Source organism: Coregonus clupeaformis, unplaced genomic scaffold (assembly GCF_020615455.1).
Source record: "Coregonus clupeaformis isolate EN_2021a unplaced genomic scaffold, ASM2061545v1 scaf0002, whole genome shotgun sequence".
Lineage (NCBI taxonomy): Eukaryota > Metazoa > Chordata > Actinopteri > Salmoniformes > Salmonidae > Coregonus > Coregonus clupeaformis.
The window spans coordinates 2,291,100-2,314,835 of NW_025533457.1; the positions used below are offsets into that span (position 1 = coordinate 2,291,100).

The 23,736-nt window shown below is 44.5% G+C and overlaps 1 protein-coding gene across 1 annotated transcript in view; it reads left to right on the forward strand.

Moving 5' to 3' along the window:
• Nucleotides 1-1,954: 1,954 nt before the first annotated feature.
• Nucleotides 1,955-23,736, forward strand: part of tmem8b (transmembrane protein 8B) — a 55,375-nt gene continuing 33,593 nt past the window's right edge. The window contains exons 1-4 of the mRNA XM_041835939.1: nucleotides 1,955-2,367; nucleotides 14,292-14,388; nucleotides 14,899-15,022; nucleotides 16,880-17,022. Coding sequence (XP_041691873.1) covers nucleotides 2,041-2,367; nucleotides 14,292-14,388; nucleotides 14,899-15,022; nucleotides 16,880-17,022 — 691 coding nt within the window. The 5' untranslated portion in view covers nucleotides 1,955-2,040. The remainder of the gene's footprint in view (nucleotides 2,368-14,291; nucleotides 14,389-14,898; nucleotides 15,023-16,879; nucleotides 17,023-23,736) is intronic.

Genomic DNA, 23,736 nt, shown 5'->3' on the forward strand with positions numbered 1-23,736 from the left:
ACTAAATACTTTTTTCCCCCACTGTAATACTGCACTGTTGGAATACAAGCATTTCGCTAAACCCGCAATAACCTCTGGGTACGCGATTTAATGACTGATACAAATGGATTTGATTTTGATGTGATTTCTTGTGTTCCCCAGTGTAGTTAAACACACCCTGACCCTAAACCTAACCCCTAGACAGCGAGTGTTACAGAGAAACAGGTTTATATAGCAGATAGTGTGTGACAACAGACTGCCAGTCACTCATTAAAAGATTTGTTTAACAACAGACTGCCAGTCACTCATTAAAAGATTTGTTTAACAACAGACTGCCAGTCACTCATTAAAATATTTGTTTAACAACAGACTGCCAGTCACTCATTAAAAGATTTGTTTAACAACAGACTGCCAGTCACTCATTAAAAGATTTGTTTAACAACAGACTGCCAGTCACTCATTAAAATATTTGTTTAACAACAGACTGCCAGTCACTCATTAAAACATTTGTTTAACAACAGACTGCCAGTCACTCATTAAAATGTGTTTAACAACAGACTGCCAGTCACTCGTTAAAACATCATGTGTTCTGTTTCCAGATGCTCTGAGGATCTGACTGGTTGATACCTGTGGAGATGAGAGTAAATAGAAGCCTCTTGACAGTGTTCCCCATTTAGTTTGTTCCTCTAACCCACTGAGTCTGGTGTGTGTCGACAGGCTGCTGCTGCCCACGAGAGCACTTCAGACTGACTCAGGCACTTCTCTACAGATGATACGGCCAGGCAACCTGACAGGCACATGTGCAAACTAGGCCTGAGCAGAGAGGAGAGGAGAGGAGACAGGAGAGGCGAGGAGAGGAGGCGGAGAGGATTGGGGGAGGAGAAGAGAGGAGGAGGAGAGGATTGGGGGAGGAGAAGAGAGGAGGAGGAGAGGAGAAGAGAGGAGACTGGAAGAGAGGAGAGGAGAGAGGAGAGGAATGACCTGTTTACTATCAGTGGAAGGGCCTGTTATCTCCTGAATGACCTGTTTACTGTCAGTGGAAGGGCCTGTTATCTCCTGAATGACCCGTTTACTGTCAGTTGAAGGGCCTGTTATCTCCTGAATGATCTGTTTACTGTCAGTGGAAGGGCCTGTTATCTCCTGAATGGTCTGTTTACTGTCAGTGGAAGGGCCTGTTATCTCCTGAATGGTCTGTTTACTGTCAGTGGAAGGGCCTGTTATCTCCTGAATTACCTGTTTACTCTCAGTGGAAGGGCCTGTTATCTCCTGAATGACCTGTTTCACACTGGTAGGGCCATGACATGACACATTTCCTCTCTCTCTCTCTCTCTGTCTCTCTCTCTGTCTCTCTCTCTCTCTGTGTCTCTCTCTCTCTCTCTCCCTCTCTCTCTCTCCCTCTCTCTCTGTGTATGTCTCTCTGTCTCTCTCTGTCTCTCTCTCTCTCTCTCTCTCTCTCTCTCTCTCTCTCTCTCTCTCTCTCTCTCTCTCTCTCTCTCTCTCTCTCTCTCTCTGTGTATGTCTCTCTCTCTCTCTCTCTCTCTCTGTCTCTCTCTCTCTCTCGTCTCTCTCTCTCTCTCTCTCTCTCTCTCTCTCTCTCTCTCTCTCTCTCTCTCTCTCTCTCTCTCTCTCTCTCTCTCTCTCTCTCTCTCTCTCTCTCTCTCTCTCTCTCTGTCTCTCTCTCTCTCTCTCTCTCTCTGTCTCTCTGTCTCTCTCTCTGTCTCTCTCTCTCTCTCTCTCTCTCTCTCTCTCTCTCTCTCTCTCTCTCTCTCTCTCTCTCTCTGTCTCTCTCTCTCTCTCTCTCTCTCTCTCTCTCGCTCTCTCTCTCTCTCTCTCTCTCTCTCTCTCTCTCTCTCTCTCTCTCTCTCTCTCTCTCTCTCTCTCTCTCTCTCTCTCTCTCTCTCTCTCTCTCTCTCTCTCTCTCTCTCTCTCTCTCTCTTTCTCTCTCTCTCTGTGTCTCCCCCTCGCTCCCCAGATTGCTCCAAATCCAGCGCCTCTAAGGGTTCCAGTTCCTCCTCTGGCCCCAGCGCTAACCTCAACCTGCCCCAGTCCTTTGGCAGTGCCATGGGCTTCTCTCTCTCTGAGACGCTCCCCTCCACCCCTGCTGGACTCCCCAGTTTCGCCCAGAACTCCTCTGTGTCTGACCCCGCTGGCCCCCTTCTCCCCCCCCAGGACAGTATAACCCACATGGCTCCCAGCTCCGACCCCAACAGATGCTGGCCCATCCGGCCCACCCTGAGGAACGAGCTGGACACCTTCTCCGTCCACTTCTACATCTTCTTTGGTCCGAACATCTCTGTTCCTCCGGACAGGGCTGCTGTGTTCGCCATTAACCTCATGCCTGTCCTGGACAGTGGGGGAGTCCTCAATATGGAGCTCAAACTCAACCTGGTGAGTGTCAACATTTCATTACAAGATGTGTTTTGTACCTTGTAAGTTTTCCCTCTCTCACACAACCACACAGTGGGAAGGAAGTTTGCTATTCTTGTACTGTCTTGTTTAAACACAGAATAAAGTCCTGACAATTTTCTGGTAATTATGTTGTACCTAGCTCTTAGGTACAGAGATACTAAAGCTACCTTCCCTGAGTGTTTTGTTGGTTAAATACTCAGGCTAGCATTTCCTTCTAGCAGTGGAATCCCACTATGTTTTACATTTCCATGTCCACACCACCAGACAGACAGACTGACAGACTGACAGACTGACAGACTGACAGACTGACAGACAATGTATGGCAGCAGTACATCTTATCTACCTATCTCTCCCAGGAGTAATGGTTCTTAGACTGTCATGGTTCCTCCTTGTCCCCCTCTGCCTTAGTTCCAGGAAGGGAAATAGGCCTATTCTCATATTAGGAAGGGAAATAGGCCTATGTTCGTACCAGGAAGTGAAATAGGCTTATTTTCGTACCAGAAAGTGAAATAGGCTTATTTTCGTACCAGAAAGTGAAATAGGCTTATTTTCGTACCAGGAAGTGAAATAGGCTTATTTTCGTACCAGAAAGTGAAATAGGCTTATTTTCGTACCAGGAAGTGAAATAGGCTTATTTTCATACATTCCAAGGCATTAAGGCATTAGTTACAGTATGCAGCCATCACAGTGCTACAACCTAAAGCCATCACAGTGCTACAACCTAAAGCCATCACAGTGCTACAACCTAAAGCCATCACAGTGTTACAACCTAAAGCCATCACAGTGTTACAACCTAAAGCCATCACAGTGTTACAACCTAAAGCCATCACAGTGTTACAACCTAAAGCCATCACAGTGTTACAACCTAAAGCCATCACAGTGTTACAACCTAAAGCCATCATAGTGCTACAACCTAAAGCCATCACAGTGTTACAACCTAAAGCCATCACAGTGTTACAACCTAAAGCCATCACAGTGTTACAACCTAAAGCCATCACAGTGTTACAACCTAAAGCCATCACAGTGTTACAACCTAAAGCCATCACAGTGCTACAACCTAAAGCCATGACTACACCACCCAGAGGTTCAGCGAGAGACCCAAATGGCACCCTATTCCCTATATAGTGCACTACTTTAGACCAGAGAATGGCACCCTATTCCCTATATAGTGCACTACTTTAGACCAGAGAATGGCACCCTATTCCCTATATGGTGCACTACTTTAAACCAGAGAATGGCACCCTATTCCCTATATAGTGCACTACTTTAGACCAGAGAATGGCACCCTATTCCCTCTATAGTGCACTACTTTAGACCAGAGAATGGCACCCTATTCCCTATATAGTACACTACTTTAGACCAGAGAATGGCACCCTATTCCCTATATAGTGCACTACTTTAGACCAGAGAATGGCACCCTATTCCCTATATGGTGCACTACTTTAGACCAGAGAATGGCACCCTATTCCCTATATGGTGCACTACTTTAGACCAGAGAATGGCACCCTATTCCTTATATAGTGCACTACTTTAGACCAGAGAATGGCACCCTATTCCCTATATAGTGCACTACTTTAGACCAGAGAATGGCACCCTATTCCCTATATAGTGCACTACTTTAGACCAGAGAATGGCACCCTATTCTCTATATAGTGCACTACTTTAGACCAGAGAATGGCACCCTATTCCCTCTATAGTGCACTACTTTAGACCAGAGAATGGCACCCTATTCCCTATATAGCGCACTACTTTAGACCAGAGAATGGCACCCTATTCCCTCTATAGTGCACTACTTTAGACCAGAGAATGGCACCCTATTCCCTATATAGTGCACTACTTTAGACCAGAGAATGGCACCCTATTCCCTATATAGTGCACTACTTTAGACCAGAGAATGGCACCCTATTCCCTCTATAGTGCACTACTTTAGACCAGGGCCCTATGGCCACTAAATAGGGAAGTGTTCCAGTTGGAACACATCTTTATTTTCTGACTCTATCCAGTAACGTCATCTAGTTCTCCTCACATAGATATAGATATATAGATATAGAAAGATCTGGAAAGGAGAGGGAATTAAAGAGCAGAGAGGGAGGTGAAATGAATGCAGGGGAGTGAGCCCCACTGGAAGACTGATGGGAGAGTAGGGAGTGAGCCCCACTGGAAGACTGATGGGAGTATAGGGAGTGAGCCACAGTGGAAGACTGATGGGAGTGTAGGGGAGTGAGCCCCAGTGGAAGACTGATGGGAGTGTAGGGGAGTGAGCCCCAGTGGAAGACTGATGGGAGTGTAGGGGAGTGAGCCCCAGTGGAAGACTGATGGGAGTGTATGGGAGTGAGCCCCAGTGGAAGACTGATGGGAGTGTAGGGGAGTGAGCCCCAGTGGAAGACTGATGGGAGTGTAGGGGAGTGAGCCCCAGTGGAAGACTGATGGGAGTGTAGGGGAGTGAGCCCCAGTGGAAGACTGATGGGAGTGCAGGGAAGTGAGCCCCAGTGGAAGACTGATGGGAGTATAGTAGGGGAGTGAGCCCCAGTGGAAGACTGATGGGAGTGTAGGGGGAGTGAGCTCCCAGTGGAAGACTGATGGGAGTGTAGGGGAGTGAGCCCCAGTGGAAGACTGATGGGAGTGTAGGGGAGTGAGCCCCAGTGGAAGACTGATGGGAGTGTAGGGGAGTGAGCCCCAGTGGAAGACTGATGGGAGTGTAGGGGAGTGAGCCCCACTGGAAGACTGATGGGAGTGTAGGGGAGTGAGCCCCACTGGAAGACTGATGGGAGTGTAGGGGAGTGAGCCCCACTGGAAGACTGATGGGAGTGTAGGGGAGTGAGCCCCACTGTATTACCACTGAGTATTACAGGAGTTGAGAAGATTTCTCCTTCCTCTTTAATATAAACTGGACCTGCTCCTTCACTCTTGGGATTAGCCGCTCGCACATACACTCAGTCACTTTTATGAGTGTTGGGCTGTCTCCTTCATTATCTGAAAAACAACACTTTTACACATTACCACGTTTTACTATAAAATGAAAATCAAATGCATAAAGACACACTAGAGATGGAAATTAAACTGGTTAACGCTGTAATGTCACCTTCATATTTGAACGCTCGATGAACAAGTGTAATTAACTTGTCTGCTGATGTATGGTAGCAGCCCAGGGCTGTGTTATAGATACAGTGAGGGAAAAAAGTATTTGATCCCCTGCTGATTTTGTACGTCTGCCCACTGAGCTCTCCAAGGATGTCAGGGACAAGATTGTAGACCTACACAAGGCTGGAATGGGCTACAAGACCATCGCCAAGCAGCTTGGTGAGAAGGTGACAACATTTGGTGCGATTATTCGCAAATGGAAGAAACACAAAAGACCTGTCAATCTCCCTCGGCCTGGGGCTCCATGCAAGATCTCACCTCGTGGAGTTGCAATGATCATCATGAGAACGGTGAGGAATCAGCCCAGAACTACACGGGAGGATCTTGTCAATGATCTCAAGGCAGCTGGGACCATAGTCACCAAGAAAACAATTGGTAACACACTACGCCGTGAAGGACTGAAATCCTACAGCGCCCGCAAGGTCCCCCTGCTCAAGAAAGCACATATACATGCCCGTCTGAAGTTTGCCAATGAACATCTGAATGATTCAGAGGAGAACTGGGTGAAAGTGTTGTGGTCAGATGAGACCAAAATGGAGCTCTTTGGCATCAACTCAACTCGCCGTGTTTGGAGGAGGAGGAATGCTGCCTATGACCCCAAGAACACCATCCCCACCGTCAAACATGGAGGTGGAAACATTATGCTTTGGGGGTGTTTTTTCTGCTAAGGGGACAGGACAACTTCACCGCATCAAAGGGACGATGGACGGGGCCATGTACCGTCAAATCTTGGGTGAGAACCTCCTTCCCTCAGCCAGGGCATTGAAAATGGGTAGTGGATGGGTATTCCAGCATGACAATGACCCAAAACACACAGCCAAGGCAACAAAGGAGTGGCTCAAGAAGAAGCACATTAAGGTCCTGGAGTGGCCTAGCCAGTCTCCAGACCTTAATCCCATAGAAAATATGTGGAGGGAGCTGAAGGTTCGACTTGCCAAACGTCAGCCTCGAAACCTTAATGACTTGGAGAAGATCTGCAAAGAGGAGTGGGACAAATCCCTCCTGAGATGTGTGCAAACCTGGTGGTGGGGGGTGGTGTACAGAAGATAGCCCGATTTGGTAAATGACCAAGTCCATATTATGGCAAGAACAGCTCAAATAAGCAAAGAGAAACGACAGTCCATCATTACTTTAAGACATGAAGGTCAGTCAATACGGAACATTTCAAGTACTTTGAAAGTTTCTTCAAGTGCAGTCGCAAAAGCCATCAAGCGCTATGATGAAACTGGCTGTCATGAGGACCGCCACAGGAATGGAAGACCCAGAGTTACCTCTGCTGCAGAGGATAAGTTCATTAGAGTTACCAGCCTCAGAAATTGCAGCCCAAATAAATGCTTCACAGAGTTCAAGTCACAGACGCATCTCAACATCAACTGTTCAGAGGGGACTGTGTTAATCAGGCCTTCATGGTCGAATTGCTGCAAAGAATCCACTACTAAAGGACACCAATAAGAAGAAGAGACCTGCTTGGGCCAAGAAGCACGAGCAATGGACATTAGACCGGTGGAAATGTGTCCTTTGGTCTGATGAGTCCAAATTTGAGATGTATGGTTCCAACCGCCGTGTTTTTGTGAGATGCGGTGTGGGTGAACGGATGATCTCCACATGTGTATTTCCCATCTTAAAGCATGGAGGAGGAGGTGTTATGGTGTGAGGGTGCTTTGCTGGTGACACTGTCTGTGATTTATTTAGAATTCAAGGCACACTTAACCAGCATGGCTACCACAGCATTCTGCCGTGAAACGCTTAGTGGGCTATCATTTATTTTTCAACACGACAATGACCCAACACACCTCCAGGCTGTGTAAGGGCTATTTGACCAAGAAGGAGAGTGATGGAGTTCTGCATCAGATTACCTGGCCTCCACAATCCCCTGACCTCGACCCAATTGAGATGGTTTGGGATGAGTCGGACTGCAGAGTGAAGGAAAATCAGCCAACAAGTGCTCAGCATATATGGGAACTCTTTCAAGACTGTTGGAAAACCATTCCAGGTGAAGCTGGTTGAGAGAATGCCAAGAGTGTGCAAAGCTGTCATCAAGGCAAAGGGTGGCTATTTGAATAATCTCAAATATAAAATATATTTTGATTTGTTTAACACTTTTTTGGTTATTACATGATTCCATATGTGTTATTTCATAGTTTTGATGTCTTCACTATTATTCTACAATGTAAAAATAAAGAAAAACCCTTGAATGAGTAGGTGTTCTAAAAATGTTTGACTGGTACTGTACACCAATGGGATATTGGAGCACCATTTTGAAGAGTCAGGCGTGGATAGAGCACCAACTTTGTTGAGTTTAGAAATCTGTCAAACTGGGTCATCAATCCATCCAAATAGCTGATCCCGTGGATGCTCACTGTTGGTGCAAGGACAACTTCTGCTATTTCTCTAAGAGATGCAAATAATGTATAACAACAACGAGTAAAAATAACATGGCAGCAACAACAGGAAGTACCAGTACCGAGTCAATGTGCAGCCAGTGGTGGAAAAAGTACCCACTTGTCATACTTGAGTAAAAGTAAAATACTACTTGAGTAAAAGGCTAAAGGTATTTGGTTTTAAATATACTTAATTATACAAAATTAATGCAATTGCTTAAATATACTTAAGTATCAAAAGTAAAAGTATAACTAATTTCACATTCCTTATATTAAGCAAACCAGAGGCACCATTTTTGTTTTTTTTATATACATTTACAGATAGCCAGGGGAACACTCCATCACTCAGACATCATTTACAGATAGCCAGGGGAACACTCCAACACTCAGACATCATTTACAGATAGCCAGGGGAACACTCCATCACTCAGACATCATTTACAGATAGCCAGGGTCACACTCCAACATTCAGACATCATTTACAGATAGCCAGGGGCACACTCCATCACTCAGACATCATTTACAGATAGCCAGGGGCACACTCCATCACTCAGACATCATTTACAGATAGCCAGGGGCACACTCCATCACTCAGACATCATTTACAGATAGCCAGGGGCACACTCCAACACTCAGACATCATTTACAGATAGCCAGGGGCACACTCCATCACTCAAACATCATTTACAGATAGCCAGGGGCACACTCCATCACTCAAACATCATTTACAGATAGCCAGGGGCACACTCCATCACTCAGACATCATTTACAGATAGCCAGGGGAACACTCCATCACTCAGACATCATTTACAGATAGCCAGGGGCACACTCCATCACTCAGACATCATTTACAGATAGCCAGGGGAACACTCCAACATTCAGGCATAATTTACAAATGAAACATTTGTGTTTAGTGAGTCCGCCAGATCAGAGGCATTAGGGATGACCAGGGATGTTCTCTTGACAAGTCTGTGAATTGGACCATTTTCCTGTCCTGCTAACCATAAGAAATGTAACGAGTACTTTTGGTTGTCAGGGAAAATGTATGGAGTAAAAAGTACAATATTTTCTTTAGGAATGTAGTGAAGTAAAAGTAAAAGTAGTCAAAAAATATAAATAGTAAAGTAAAGATACCCCAAAAAACTACTTAAGTATTTGTCGCGGTCGTTGAGAGACGGGTCAGACCAAGGTCAGAACAAGGTCAGGAGGTGCAGCGTGTCGCGGTCGTTGAGAGACGGGTCAGACCAAGGTCAGACCAAGGTCAGCGTGATATGCGAACATGTTTACTAGAACAGATTAACACTCGACAAAACAACGAAACGTGAATCTCAAACAGTGGCTCCAACACAACAAGCCAAATACCAGTCAAGATCCCACAACTAAGGTAGGCAACCGGGCTACCTAAGTATGATCCCCAATCAGAGACAACGAGCGACAGCTGCCTCTGATTGGGAATCACTCCCGGCCAAACATAGAAATACACACACTAGATCCTAAACATAGAATCTAATAACATAGATCTCAAACGACACTCACACCCTGACCCAACCAACAAGAGTTATCTTGATCAGGGCGTGACAGTACTTTACACCACTGTGTGCAGGGGTTCAAGGTAATTGAGGTAGCTATGAACATATAGGTAGGGGTAAAGTGACTAGGCAACAGGATAGATAATAGACTGTGGCAGCAGTGTGTGTGTGGCGTCAGTATGCATGTTGTGTGAGTGTGTGTGTGTGTGTGTGTGTGTGTTGGGGTGTCAGTGTAAGCATGTGTGAGTGTGTGGATAGAGTCCAGTGTGTGTGCATAGTTAGTGCAGGAGAGTTGTTAGTGGGTCAATGCAGGTAAAGCACACACTAAATCCTGCAAGTGCTGAAAGATTATCAGGAGAAACAACAGTCCCTCTATTCCAGTGTTGGTTGTTTTCAAAAGACAGTGGGACACCATCAACATCAAGAATCCCCTACTTTACTCAAAGGTTATTTATTTGTCAAGATTTTTTACAAAGGAAGTTTCCCACTCGGTGCTGTCAAAGGTGAACAACCGGTAGCTTTGCAACCCTAGTGTTGTCCGCTCAACAATTATTGCAAATTGGTCAGTTCTGCTCTGAGAGAACAACAGTGACTCATAGTTCACTGTAAAAAGTGGGAAGGCTTGTTAATGTAAAGTGCGTTTACTGATTGGTCTGTTACGTTTTGGTTCGTTCAAACTATTCTATTCAATTTGTCTAAAATCAAATAACCAATTTTGACAGTTCAATGTGATTTTCTGAATTGAATGAAAGCTTTTAAATTGCTTTTCAGCATCTGATGTCACCATCTGACGACGCACTCAACTTCCACCATAACACCGTGCCACACTACAATTCACCAACATCAACTTGTAACATAACTAAAACAAGGAAAGAAGTAGCCAACACTTTTATTAGTGGTTATACACTCACCTGCCAGTTTATTAAGTACACCACCCCATTCACAGAAATGGTTCGCTCCTACAGACAGTGAGTCATGTGGCCGTGGCTTGCTATATAAAGCAGGCAGACAGGCATCAAGGCATTCAGTTACTGTTCGATTGAATGATAGAATGGGCAAAACGAGTGACCTAAGCGAATTTGAGCATGGTATGATCGTCGGTGCCAAGCGTGCCAGAACCAGTATCTCAGAGATGGCCGCCCTCCTGGGCTTTTCATGCACGACAGCGTCTAAGGTTTACCTAGAATGGAGCGACAAACAAAAAACATCCAGTCTGCGGAAGTCCTGTCAGAGAAAACAGCTTGTTGATGAGAATGGCAAGAATTGTGCAAGCTAATTATTGGGCCACAAACAGACAAATAACGGCTCAGTACAACAGTGGTGTGCAGAACGGCATCTCGGAACACACAACCCGTCGGTCCTTGTCACGGATGGGCTATTGCAGCAGACGACCACACCGGGTTCCACTCCTATCAGCTAAAAACAAGAAGAAGCGTCTCCAGTCGTCACGCGATCACCAACACTGGACAACTGAGGAGTGGAATAGCATCGCCTGGAACATGACAGCGAGTTCAGTTTATTTGAGTGGCCTGTGCAGTCCCCAGACCTCAACCCAATAGAGCATCTTTGGGATGAGATGGAACAGGCTGTTCACAGCATGAAAGTACCGCCGTCAAATCTGCAGCAACTGCGTGATGCAGTCGCGTCACCATGGACTAACATCCCTGTGGAAAGTTTCAGACACCTTGTAGAATGCCCCGAGAAATTCAGGCTGTTCCGGAAGCAAAGGGGGATCTGGTACTAGATGGGTGTACCTAATGAACTGGCCAGTGATTTGTATATTGTTCTAAATTGTTTTACAACAAACTTCTAATGTTCGGTAATATGTTACTGTAGCTTCTTAACACAAGCCACAGTTCTTAGGGTGAATGATACATCCCATGGTTTGTGGGACCTGCAGTTCTTAGACCCCAACAGAAACGGTGTGACACCTTTAAACAAAAACGGTGTGTCACCTTTAAACAGTGTGTTATAGTCATCACCTAGCAGGATGTTGTTATGTTATATAGTCATCACCTAGCAGGATGTTGTTATGTAGTCATCACCTAGCAGGATGTTGTTATGTTATATAGTCATCACCTAGCAGGTTGTTGTTATATAGTCATCACCTAGCAGGATGTTGTTATGTAGTCATCACCTAGCAGGATGTTGTTATATAGTCATCACCTAGCAGGATGTTGTTATGTAGTCATCACCTAGCAGGATGTTGTTATATAGTCATCACCTAGCAGGATGTTGTTATGTAGTCATCACCTAGCAGGATGTTGTTATATAGTCATCACCTAGCAGGATGTTGTTATGTAGTCATCACCTAGCAGGATGTTGTTATATAGTCATCACCTAGCAGGATGTTGTTATGTAGTCATCACCTAGCAGGATGTTGTTATATAGTCATCACATAGCAGGATGTTGTTATGTTATATAGTCATCACCTAGCAGGATGTTGTTATATAGTCATCACCTAGCAGGATGTTGTTATATAGTCATCACCTAGCAGGATGTTGTTATATAGTCATCACCTAGCAGGATGTTGTTATATAGTCATCACCTAGCAGGATGTTGTTATGTAGTCATCACCTAGCAGGATGTTGTTATATAGTCATCACCTAGCAGGATGTTGTTATGTAGTCATCACCTAGCAGGATGTTGTTATATAGTCATCACCTAGCAGGATGTTGTTATATAGTCATCACCTAGCAGGATGTTGTTATGTAGTCATCACCTAGCAGGATGTTGTTATATAGTCATCACCTAGCAGGATGTTGTTATGTAGTCATCACCTAGCAGGATGTTGTTATATAGTCATCACCTAGCAGGATGTTGTTATGTAGTCATCACCTAGCAGGATGTTGTTATATAGTCATCACCTAGCAGGATGTTGTTATATAGTCATCACCTAGCAGGATGTTGTTATATAGTCATCACCTAGCAGGATGTTGTTATATAGTCATCACCTAGCAGGATGTTGTTATATAGTCATCACCTAACAGGATGTTGTTATGTTATATAGTCATCACCTAGCAGGATGTTGTTATATAGTCATCACCTAGCAGGATGTTGTTATATAGTCAACACCTAGCAGGATGTTGTTATATAGTCATCACCTAGTAGGATGTTGTTATGTTATATAGTCATCACCTAGCAGGATGTTGTTATATAGTCATCACCTAGCAGGATGTTGTTATATAGTCATCACCTAGCAGGATGTTGTTATATAGTCATCACCTAGCAGGATGTTGTTATATAGTCATCACCTGTCTTGAGATGTTGCTTCAATATATCCACATAATTTTCCTTCCTCGTGATGCCATCTATTTTGTGAAGTGCACCAGTCCCTCCTGCATCAAAGCACCCCCACAGCATGATGCTGCCACCCTTGTGCCTCACGGTTGGGATGGTGTTCTTCGGCTTGCAAGCCTTCCCCTTTTTCCTCCAAACATAACGATGGTCATTATGGCCAAACAGTTCTATTTTGGTTTCATCAGACCAGAGGACATTTCTCAAAAAAGTACGATCTTTGTCCCCATGTGCAGTTGCAAACCGTAGTCTGGCTTTTTTATGCCGGTTTTGGAGCAGTGGCTTCTTCCTTGCTGAGCGGCCTTTCAGGTTATGTCGATATAGGACTCGTTTTACTTTGGATATAGATACTTTTGTACCTGTTTCCTCCAGCATCTTCACAAGGTCCTGTGCTGTTGTTCTGGGATTGATTTGCACTTTTCGGACCAAAGTACGTTCATCTCTAGGAGACAGAACGCGTCTCCTTCCTGAGCGGTATGACGGCTGCGTGGTCCCATGGTGTTTATACTTGCGTACTATGGTTTGTACAGCTGATGGGATCCTCCTCTTTTTAATAGAGGCCATCACTCTGTTTTCTCATGCAATTGCATAGCCTATAGAAATGTTACGCAACATCAGCTCATGGGGCTCTCATGAAGTGTTTGATTAGATTTTCAATCACATTTGCATTGATGTCAGAGTGATTAGAGGGACAATAGAGTGCTGAGTACCAGGCAGTTAGCCAGTTTGGTAGGCTACTAATGACCAGCAGCAGCATCAGCGCTTGGAGAAGCCTAGTTACCGTGACTAAACGGTCACGTGGAATTTGACTGCCTTCGTGACTCGTGACCGCCGGTGTGGTCGCAGTAACAGCCCTAATCACAGCCGCAATATTTGTGGCCCGTTGCCAAGAGAAAAGGTCAACCAGTGGAGCACAAACACCATTGTAAACACCACCTTTATTTATCTTCCCCCAATATTCGTACTACAACTATTTGCACATTGATAAAACACTGTACATTGCTGAAATATAACAATTGAAATACCTTTATCTTTTTTTAAACCTTTTTGAGTGCAATGTTCACTGTTCATTTCTAATCGTTTGTTGTTGATTTTGTTACATTTGTTTCTTCTGTTTTGTTTATTGTCGGTTTCACATGCTCTGACAATGTAACCATATGTTTCCCATGCCAATAAAGCCCAGATGAATTTAATTGAATGGAATTGCGAGAGAGAGAGAAATAGAGAGGGAGATGGAGAAACAGAGATAGACTGACCAAATATCTGCTGTCCTCTAGAGCTTTAAGAGAGAGAGGGAGAGGCTGTCGAGCTGCCACATCCAGTTTGAAGACTGTGAGTCTGCTCCAATGTTTCTCTTTGATGGTTCTCATACAGGAACATCCCATGACGGGGGATTGGCCTACTACAGGGCTCAGCGTTCGCTGTGCTGCCTTCTTAATCTCAACCTCCAGTGTTTCAACTCCATTTCCCGCTCCCAGCTCAGGACTGCAGTGTTGTTGTAAAATGCCATTCCATGCCATGCCCTATCTAACGGAGATGTGTGTTTCCCCTGCAGTCTTCGTTGAGAGGAGAGAACATCACGGTATTTGGCTGTCTGAACCACGGCATGCCCCTGTCCCTGAGAGACAACTCCTCTGTCAAATGTGAATCAGGTAGGAGGAGCTTCTGGTTTGATATAACATATTGCAGAGATAACAGATATCACTATCCCCAGGCGTATTCCCATCAGATAAACGATAAGAAACTTGTGATCAAATAAATCTCTCTCCCTCCCTCTCTGTCTGTCTCCCTCCCTCCCTGTCTGTCTCCCTCCCTCTCTGTCTGCCTCCCTCCCTCTCTGTCTGTCTCCCTCCCTCTCTGTCTGTCTCCCTCCCTCCCTGTCTGTCTCCCTCCCTCCCTCCCTCTCTGTCTGTCTCCCTCCCTCTATGTCTCCCTCTTTGTCTCCCTCCCTCTATGTCTCCCTCTTTGTCTCCCTCCCTGTCTGTCTCCCTCTTTGTCTCCCTCCCTGTCTGTCTGTCTCCCTCCCTGTCTGTCTGTCTCCCTCCCTCCCTGTCTGTCTCCCTCCCTGTCTGTCTCCCTCCCTCTCTGTCTCCCTCCCTGTCTGTCTGTCTCCCTCCCCTGTCTGTCTCCCTCCCTCTCTGTCTCTGCCCCCCCTTCTCCAGATTCAGTATCAGGTTTCCTGTTGTCAGTAAACTCCAGCTCCAACGTCACTAAATTGAGGATCCCCTACCCCCAGACGGGCACCTGGTACCTCAGCCTGAGATCCCTCTGTGCCACCGAACATGGGTGAGATACCTGCTAATGCTAACTCTAACTGAGTGTGGGTGAGCTGATGCCCTCCCTGCTCCCTTACGCTCCGTTCTCCCCCATCCTGATGACAACCTCACCCTATAGATGCTAATGAAGATACAGTAACTCTATAGATGCTAATGAAGATACAGTAACTATATAGATGCTAATGAAGATACAGTAACTATATAGATGCTAATGAAGATACAGTAACTATATAGATGCTAATGAAGATACAGTAACTCTATAGATGCTAATGAAGATACAGTAACTCTATAGATGCTAATGAAGATACAGTAACTATATAGATGCTAATGAAGATACAGTAACTCTATAGATGCTAATGAAGATACAGTAACTATATAGATGCTAATGAAGATACAGTAACCCTATAGATGCTAATGAAGATACAGTAACTATATAGATGCTAATGTAGATACAGTAACTATATAGATGCTAATGTAGATACAGTAACTATATAGATGCTAATGAAGATACAGTAACTATATAGATGCTAATGAAGATACAGTAACTATATAGATGCTAATGAAGATACAGTAACTATATAGATGCTAATGAAGATACAGTAACTATATAGATGCTAATGAAGATACAGTAACTCTATAGATGCTAATGAAGATACAGTAACCCTATAGATGCTAATGAAGATACAGTAACTATATAGATGCTAATGAAGATACAGTAACCATATAGATGCTAATGAAGATACAGTAACTCTATAGATGCTAATGAAGATACAGTAACTCTATAGATGCTAATAAAGATACAGTAACTATATAGATGCTAATGAAGATACAGTAACTATATAGATGCTAATGAAGATACAGTAACTATATAGATGCTAATGAAGATACAGTAACTCTATAGATGCTAATGAAGATACAGTAACTATATAGATGCTAATGAAGATACAGTAACTCTATAGATGCTAATGAAGATACAGTAACTATATAGATGCTAATGAAGATACAGTAACTATATAGATGCTAATGAAGATACAGTAACTATATAGATGCTAATGAAGATACAGTAACTCTATAGATGCTAATGAAGATACAGTAACTATATAGATGCTACTGTAGATACAGTAACTCTATAGATGCTAATGAAGATACAGTAACTCTATAGACCTCCAGGCTGTGTAAGGGCTATTTTATCAAGAAGGAGAGTGATGAAGTACTGCATCAGATGACCTGGCCTCCACAATCCCCCGACCTGAACCCAATTGAGATGGTTTGGGATGAGTCGGACGGCAGAGTGAAGGAAAAGCAGCCAACAAGTGCTCAGCATATGTGGGAACTCCTTCAAGACTGTTGGCAAAGCATTCCAGGTGAAGCTGGTTGAGAGAATGCCAAGAGTGTGCAAAGCTGTCATCAAGGCAAAGGGTGGCTATTTGAAGAATCTCAAACATAAAATATATTTTGATTTATTTAATACTTTTTTTGTTTACTACATGATTCCATATGTGTTATTTCATAGTTTTGACGCTTCGCTATTATTCTATAATGTAGAAAATAGTTTAAAAAAAAGAAAAACCCTTGAATGAGTAGGTGTCCAAACTTTTGACTGGTACTGTATATGAGATTGAAGACTATAATATAACTACTTGATATCTGTTGTTGTTGTCCAGGTTTGAGCCGTGTATCGGGGACAGTCTAGCATTTAAGCAGACTGAATTTGATTTGATGACTGAGAAAGTCGTCAACCTCTCCCTAGTTGCGACTAAAATGTAAAAATGAACAACAAGTAAATGAGATGAGACTTAATATTTTTCACATTTGACGTCTGTGAGCCTGTAATGTGTGTGTGATGTTGTCAATGTTTGTTGTCCAGGTTTGAGCCATGCTCTAACATGACAGCGGAGGTGTACCTGCGCTCCTATCTGACCCCTTGCGTCAACGACTGTGGGACCTACGGACAGTGCAAACTGCTGCGCACTAACAACTACCTGTACGCTGCCTGCGAGTGCAAAGCAGGTGACTAATGTTCAAATCAAGTCAAAGTTGTTTGTTCAGTGCAGCAACATTATAGCCCTTAAACAGAAGCGATAACATCTGCAAAATAGTTTACTATTATAGAAATTCATAAATGGCAAAAAAAGAATCATAAGGAGATACAGAAGCTTTCGGAAAGTATTCAGACCCCTTGACCTTTTCCACATTTTGTTATGTTACAGCCTTATTCCAAAATGGATTAAAACCATTTTTTTCTTCTCCCCATCATCAATCTACACACAATACCCCATAATGACAAAGTAAAAACAGGTTTTTATAAATGTTTGATAACTAATTAAAGATTTTAAAAAACTGAAATTTTACATTTACATAAGTATTCAGACCATTTACTCAGTACTTTGTTGAAGCACCTTTGGCAGTGATTACAGCATTGAGTCTTCTTGGATATGACGCTACAAGCTTGTCACACCTGTATTTGGGGAGTTTTTCCCATTCTTCTCTGCAGATCCTCTCAAGCTCTGTCAGGTTGGATGGGGAGCGTTGCTGCACAGCTATTTTCAGGTCTCTCCAGAGATGTTAGATCGGGTTCAAGTCTGGGCTCTGGCTGGGCCACTCAAGGACATTCAGAGACAAGGATCTCTCTGTACTTTGCTCCGTTCATCTTTGCCTCGATCCTGACTAGTCTCCCAGTCCCTGCCACTGAAAAACATCCCCACAGCATGATGCTGCCACCACCATGCTTCACAGTAGGGATGGTGCCAGGTTTCCTCCAGATGTGATGCTTGGCATTCAGGCCAAAGAGCTCAATCTTGGTTTCATCAGACCAGATAATCTTGTTTCTCATGGTCTGAGAGTCTTTAGGTGCCTTTTGGCAAACTCAAAGTGGGCTGTCATGTGCCTTTTAATGAGGAGTGGCTTCCATCTGGCCACTCTACCATAAAGGCCTGATTGGTGGAGGGTTGCAGAGATGGTTGTCATTCTGGAAAGTTCTCCCATCTCCACAGAGGAACTCTGGAGCTCTGTCAGAGTGACCATCGGGTTCTTGGTCACCTCCCTGACCAAGGCCCTTCTCCCCCGATTGCTCTGTTTGGACGGGTGGCCAGCTCTAGGAAGAGTCTTGGTGGTTCCAAACTTCTTCCATTTAAGAATGATGGAGTCCACTGTGTTCTTGGGGACCTTCAATGATGATAGTAAAAAGTGTTGGAGCACCTTAAATGAAATTCTGGGAAGAAAGGCAAACTCAGCTCCATTATTCATTGAAACAGATGGCTCATTTATCACAAAACCAACTGATATTGCCAACTACTTTAATAATTTTTTCATTGGCAAGAGTAGCAAACTTTGGCATGACATGCCAGCAGCAATTACTAACACTACACTTCCAAGTATATACCAAGTATATATACAGTGGGGAAAAAAAGTATTTAGTCAGCCACCAATTGTGCAAGTTCTCCCACTTAAAAAGATGAGAGAGGCCTGTAATTGTCATCATAGGTACACGTCAACTATGACAGACAAATTGAGAAAAAATCACATTGTAGGATATTTAATGAATTTATTTGCAAATTATGGTGGAAAATAAGTATTTGGTCACCTACAAACAAGCAAGATTTCTGGCTCTCACAGACCTGTAACTTCTTCTTTAAGAGGCTCCTCTGTCCTCCACTCGTTACCTGTATTAATGGCACCTGTTTGAACTTGTTATCAGTATAAAAGACACCTGTCCACAACCTCAAACAGTCACACTCCAAACTCCACTATGGCCAAGACCAAAGAGCTGTCAAAGGACACCAGAAACAAAATTGTAGACCTGCACCAGGCTGGGAAGACTGAATCTACAATAGGTAAGCAGCTTGGTTTGAAGAAATCAACTGTGGGAGCAATTATTAGGAAATGGAAGACATACAAGACCACTGATAATCTCCCTTGATCCGGGGCTCCACGCAAGATCTCATCCCGTGGGGTCAAAATGATCACAAGAACGGTGAGCAAAAATCCCAGAACCACACGGGGGGACCTAGTGAATGACCTGCAGAGAGCTGGGACCAAAGTAACAAAGCCTACCATCAGTAACACACTACGCCGCCAGGGACTCAAATCCTTCAGTGCCAGACGTGTCCCCCTGCTTAAGCCAGTACATGTCCAGGCCCGTCTGAAGTTTGCTAGAGTGCATTTGGATGATCCAGAAGAGGATTGGGAGAATGTCATATGGTCAGATGAAACCAAAATAGAACTTTTTGGTAAAAATTGGAGGACAAAGAATGCTGAGTTGCATCCAAAGAACACCATATCTACTGTGAAGCATGGGGGTGGAAACATCATGCTTTGGGGCTGTTTTTCTGCAAAGGGACCAGGACGACTGATCCGTGTAAAGGAAAGAATGAATGGGGCCATGTATTGTGAGATTTTGAGTGAAAACCTCCTTCCATCAGCAAGGGCATTGAAGATGAAACGTGGCTGGGTCTTTCAGCATGACAATGATCCCAAACACACCGCCCGGGCAACGAAGGAGTGGCTTCGTAAGAAGCATTTCAAGGTCCTGGAGTGGCCTAGCCAGTCTCCAGATCTCAACCCCATAGAAAATCTTTGGAGGGAGTTGAAAGTCCGTGTTGCCCAGCGACAGCCCCAAAACATCACTGCTCTAGAGGAGATCTGCATGGAGGAATGGGCCAAAATACCAGCAACAGTGTGTGAAAACCTTGTGAAGACTTACAGAAAACGTTTGACCTGTGTCATTGCCAACAAAGGGTATATAACAAAGTATTGAGAAACTTTTGTTATTGACCAAATACTTATTTTCCACCATAATTTGCAAATAAATTCATTAAAAATCCTACAATGTGATTTTCTGGATTTTTTTTCTTCTCATTTTACAGGCCATCATTACAGGCCTCTCTCTTCTGTTTAAGTGGGAGAACTTGCACAATTGTTGCTGACTAAATACTTTTTTCCCCCACTGTAATTATGAAAGACATGCATTGACTCAGAACAGCGCCGGAGAAGATGGCTGCCGTTTTACAGCCCTCTAACCAATTGTACTATTATGTGTGTTTTTCCGCGTTATTTGTAATTTATTTTGTACATAATGTTTCTGCCATCGTCTCTTATAACCAAAAAGAGCTTCTGGATATCAGGACAGCGATTACTCACCTCGCATTGGACGAAGATTTTTTCTTCAACGAGGCGGCCGCGAAGGATATCCTACAAACACCCGACAAGGCCCAAATCCCCGTCATTCGCGTGAGGAAGAGACGGAGATATCGCGGACGCAGATCCGGGTGCCTTGTAAGGATCCGACGGCGAGCGAGTAAACTGCCTCTCCCATCAATCCTATTAGCCAACGTTCAAGCTTTTGAGAATAAAATGGACGAATTAAGATTACGGTTATCCTACCAACGGGACATTAAAAACTGTAATATCTTATGTTTCACGGAGTCGTGGCTGAACGACAACAATGATAACATTCAGCTAGCAGGCTATACGCTACACCGACAGGACAGAACGGCAGACTCTGGTAAGACAAGGGGTGGCGGTCTGTGTATATTTGTAAACAACAGCTGGTGCACAAAGTCAAATACTAAGGAAGTCTCGAGGTTTTGCTCGCCTGAGGTAGAGTATCTTATGATAAGCTGTAGACCACACTATTTACCAAGAGAGTTTTCATCTATATTTTTCATAGCTGTCTATTTACCACCACAAACCAATGCTGGCATTAAGATTGCACTGAATGAGTTGTACAAGGCCATTAATCAACAGGAAAACGCTCATCCAGATGCAGCGCTCCTAGTGGCCGGGGACTTTAATGCAGGGAAACTTAAATCCGTTCTACCTAATTTCTACCAGCATGTTAAATGTGCAACCAGAGGGAAAAAAACTCTAGACCACCTTTACTCAACACACAGAGACGCATACAAAGCTCTCCCTCGCCCTCCATTTGGCAAATCTGACCATAACTCTATCCTCCTGATTCCTGCTTATAAGCAAAAACTGAAGCAGGAAGCACCAGTGATTCGGTTAATAAAAAAGTGGTCAGATGACGCAGATGCTAAGCTACAGGACTGTTTTGCTAGCACAGACTGGAACATGTTCCGGGATTCTTCAGACAGCATTGAGGAGTACACCACATCAGTCACTGGCTTCATCAATAAGTGCATCGATGATGTCATCCCCACAGTGACCGTACGTACATACCCCAACCAGAAGCCATGGATTACAGGAAACATCCGCACTGAGCTAAAGGGTAGAGCTGCCGCTTTCAAGGAACGGGACTCTAACCCGGACGCTTATAAGAAATCCCGCTATGACCTCCGACGAACCATCAAACAGGCAAAGAATCAATACAGGTCTAAGATTGAATCATACTACACTGGCTCTGACGCTCGTCGGATGTGGCAGGGCTTGAAAACTATTACAGACTACAAAGGGAAGCACAGCCGCGAGCTGCCCAGTGACACAAGCCTACCAGACGAGCTAAACCACTTCTATGCTCGCCGAGGCAAGCAACACTGAAGCATGCATGAGAGCACCAGCTGTTCCGGATGACTATGTGATCACGCTCTCCGTAGCCGATGTGAGTAAGACTTTTAAGCAGGTCAACATTCACAAGGCCGCAGGGCCAGACGGATTACCAGGACGTGTACTCCGAGCATGTGCTGACCAACTGGCAAGTGTCTTCACTGACATTTTCAACATGTCCCTGACTGAGTCTGTAATACCAACATGTTTCAAGCAGACCACCATAGTCCCCGTGCCCAAGAACTCTAAGATAACCTGCCTAAATGACTACCGACCCGTAGCACTGACGTCTGTAGCCATGAAGTGCTTTGAAAGACTGGTCATGGCTCACATCAACAGCATAATCCCAGAAACCCTAGACCCACTCCAATTTGCATACCGCCCCAACAGATCCACAGATGATGCAATCTCTATCGCACTCCACACTGCCCTTTCCCACCTGGACAAGAGGAACACCTACGTGAGAATGCTATTCATTGACTACAGCTCAGCATTCAACACCATAGTGCCCTCTAAGCTCATCACTAAGCTAAGGATCCTGGGACTAAACACCTCCCTCTGCAACTGGATCCTGGACTTCCTGACGGGCCGCCCCCAGGTGGTAAGGGTAGGTAACAACACATCTGCCACACTGATCCTCAACACGAGGGCCCCTCAGGGGTGCGTGCTCAGTCCCCTCCTGTACTCTCTGTTCACCCATGACTGCATGGCCAGGCACGACTCCAACACCATCATTAAGTTTGCCGACGACACAACAGTGGTAGGCCTGATCACCGACAACGATGAGACAGCCTATAGGGAGGAGGTCAGAGATCTGGCCGTGTGGTGCCAGGACAACAACCTCTCCCTCAACGTGACCAAGACAAAGGAGATGATTGTGGACTACAGGAAAAAAAAAGAGGACTGAGCACGCCCCCATTCTCATCGACGGGGCTGTAGTGGAACAGGTTGAGAGCTTCAAGTTCCTTGGTGTCCACATCACCAACGAACTATCATGGTCCAAACACACCAAGACAGTCGTGAAGAGGGCACGACAAAGCCTATTCCCCCTCAGGAGACTAAAAAGATTTGGCATGGGTCCTCAGATCCTCAAAAAAATTCTACAGCTGCACCATCGAGAGCATCCTGACTGGTTGCATCACCGCCTGGTATGGCAACTGCTTGGCCTCTGACCGCAAGGCACTACAGAGGGTAGTGCGTACGGCCCAGTACATCACTGGGGCAAAGCTTCCTGCCATCCAGGACCTCTATACCAGGCGGTGTCAGAGGAAGGCCCTCAAAATTGTCAAAGACTCCAGCCACCCTAGTCATAGACTGTTCTCTCTGCTACCGCACGGCAAGCGGTACCCGGAGTGCCAAGTCTAGGTCCAAAAGACTTCTCAACAGCTTCTACCCCCAAGCCATAAGACTCCTGAACAGCTAATCATGGCTACCCGGACTATTTGCACTGCCCCCCCACCCCATCCTTTTTACGCTGCTGCTATTCTGTTAAGTATTTATGCATAGTCACTTTAACTCTACCCACATGTACATATTACCTCAACTACCTCAACTAGCCGGTGCCCCCGCACATTGACTCTGCAACGGTACCCCCCTGTATATATAGCCTCCCTACTGTCACTTTATTTTACTTCTGCTCTTTTTTTTCTCAACACTTTTTGTTGTTGTTGTTTTATTCTTACTTTTTTGTTTAAAATAAATGCACTGTTGGTTAAGGGCTGTAAGTAAGCATTTCCTTGTAATGTCAATCAACTGAAAAGTCCACAACTTTTAGATGTCCTCTTCTTTAAGGACGTTAACAGAAAGTTAAATTACTTCCACAGGAATCTTTTATAACTAAATCACTTTAACTCACGGCTCTCCTCTGGTGTCTGTAACAATTATTTGATGTCCATCACTCCGGTGGGTGGCTAGCTAGCTAGCTAGCTAGCATCACTCTGGCTGGTAGCTAGCTCCATCGATTGAACTCACGTTAATCCCCAAGGCGAAAATGACAGTCATTTGGTGGTTTCCAGAACTAGCTCGTCCTCTTTCTTCTCTGTAGCTCAATTGGTAGAGCATGGCGCTTGAAAACGCCAGGGTAGTGGGTTCGATCCCCTGGACCACCCATACGTAAAAATTTATGCACACATGACTGTACGTCGCTTTGGAGAAAAGCATCTGCTAAATGGCTTATTATTATTATTATTATTATTATTATATTATTCAATGATACTCAGT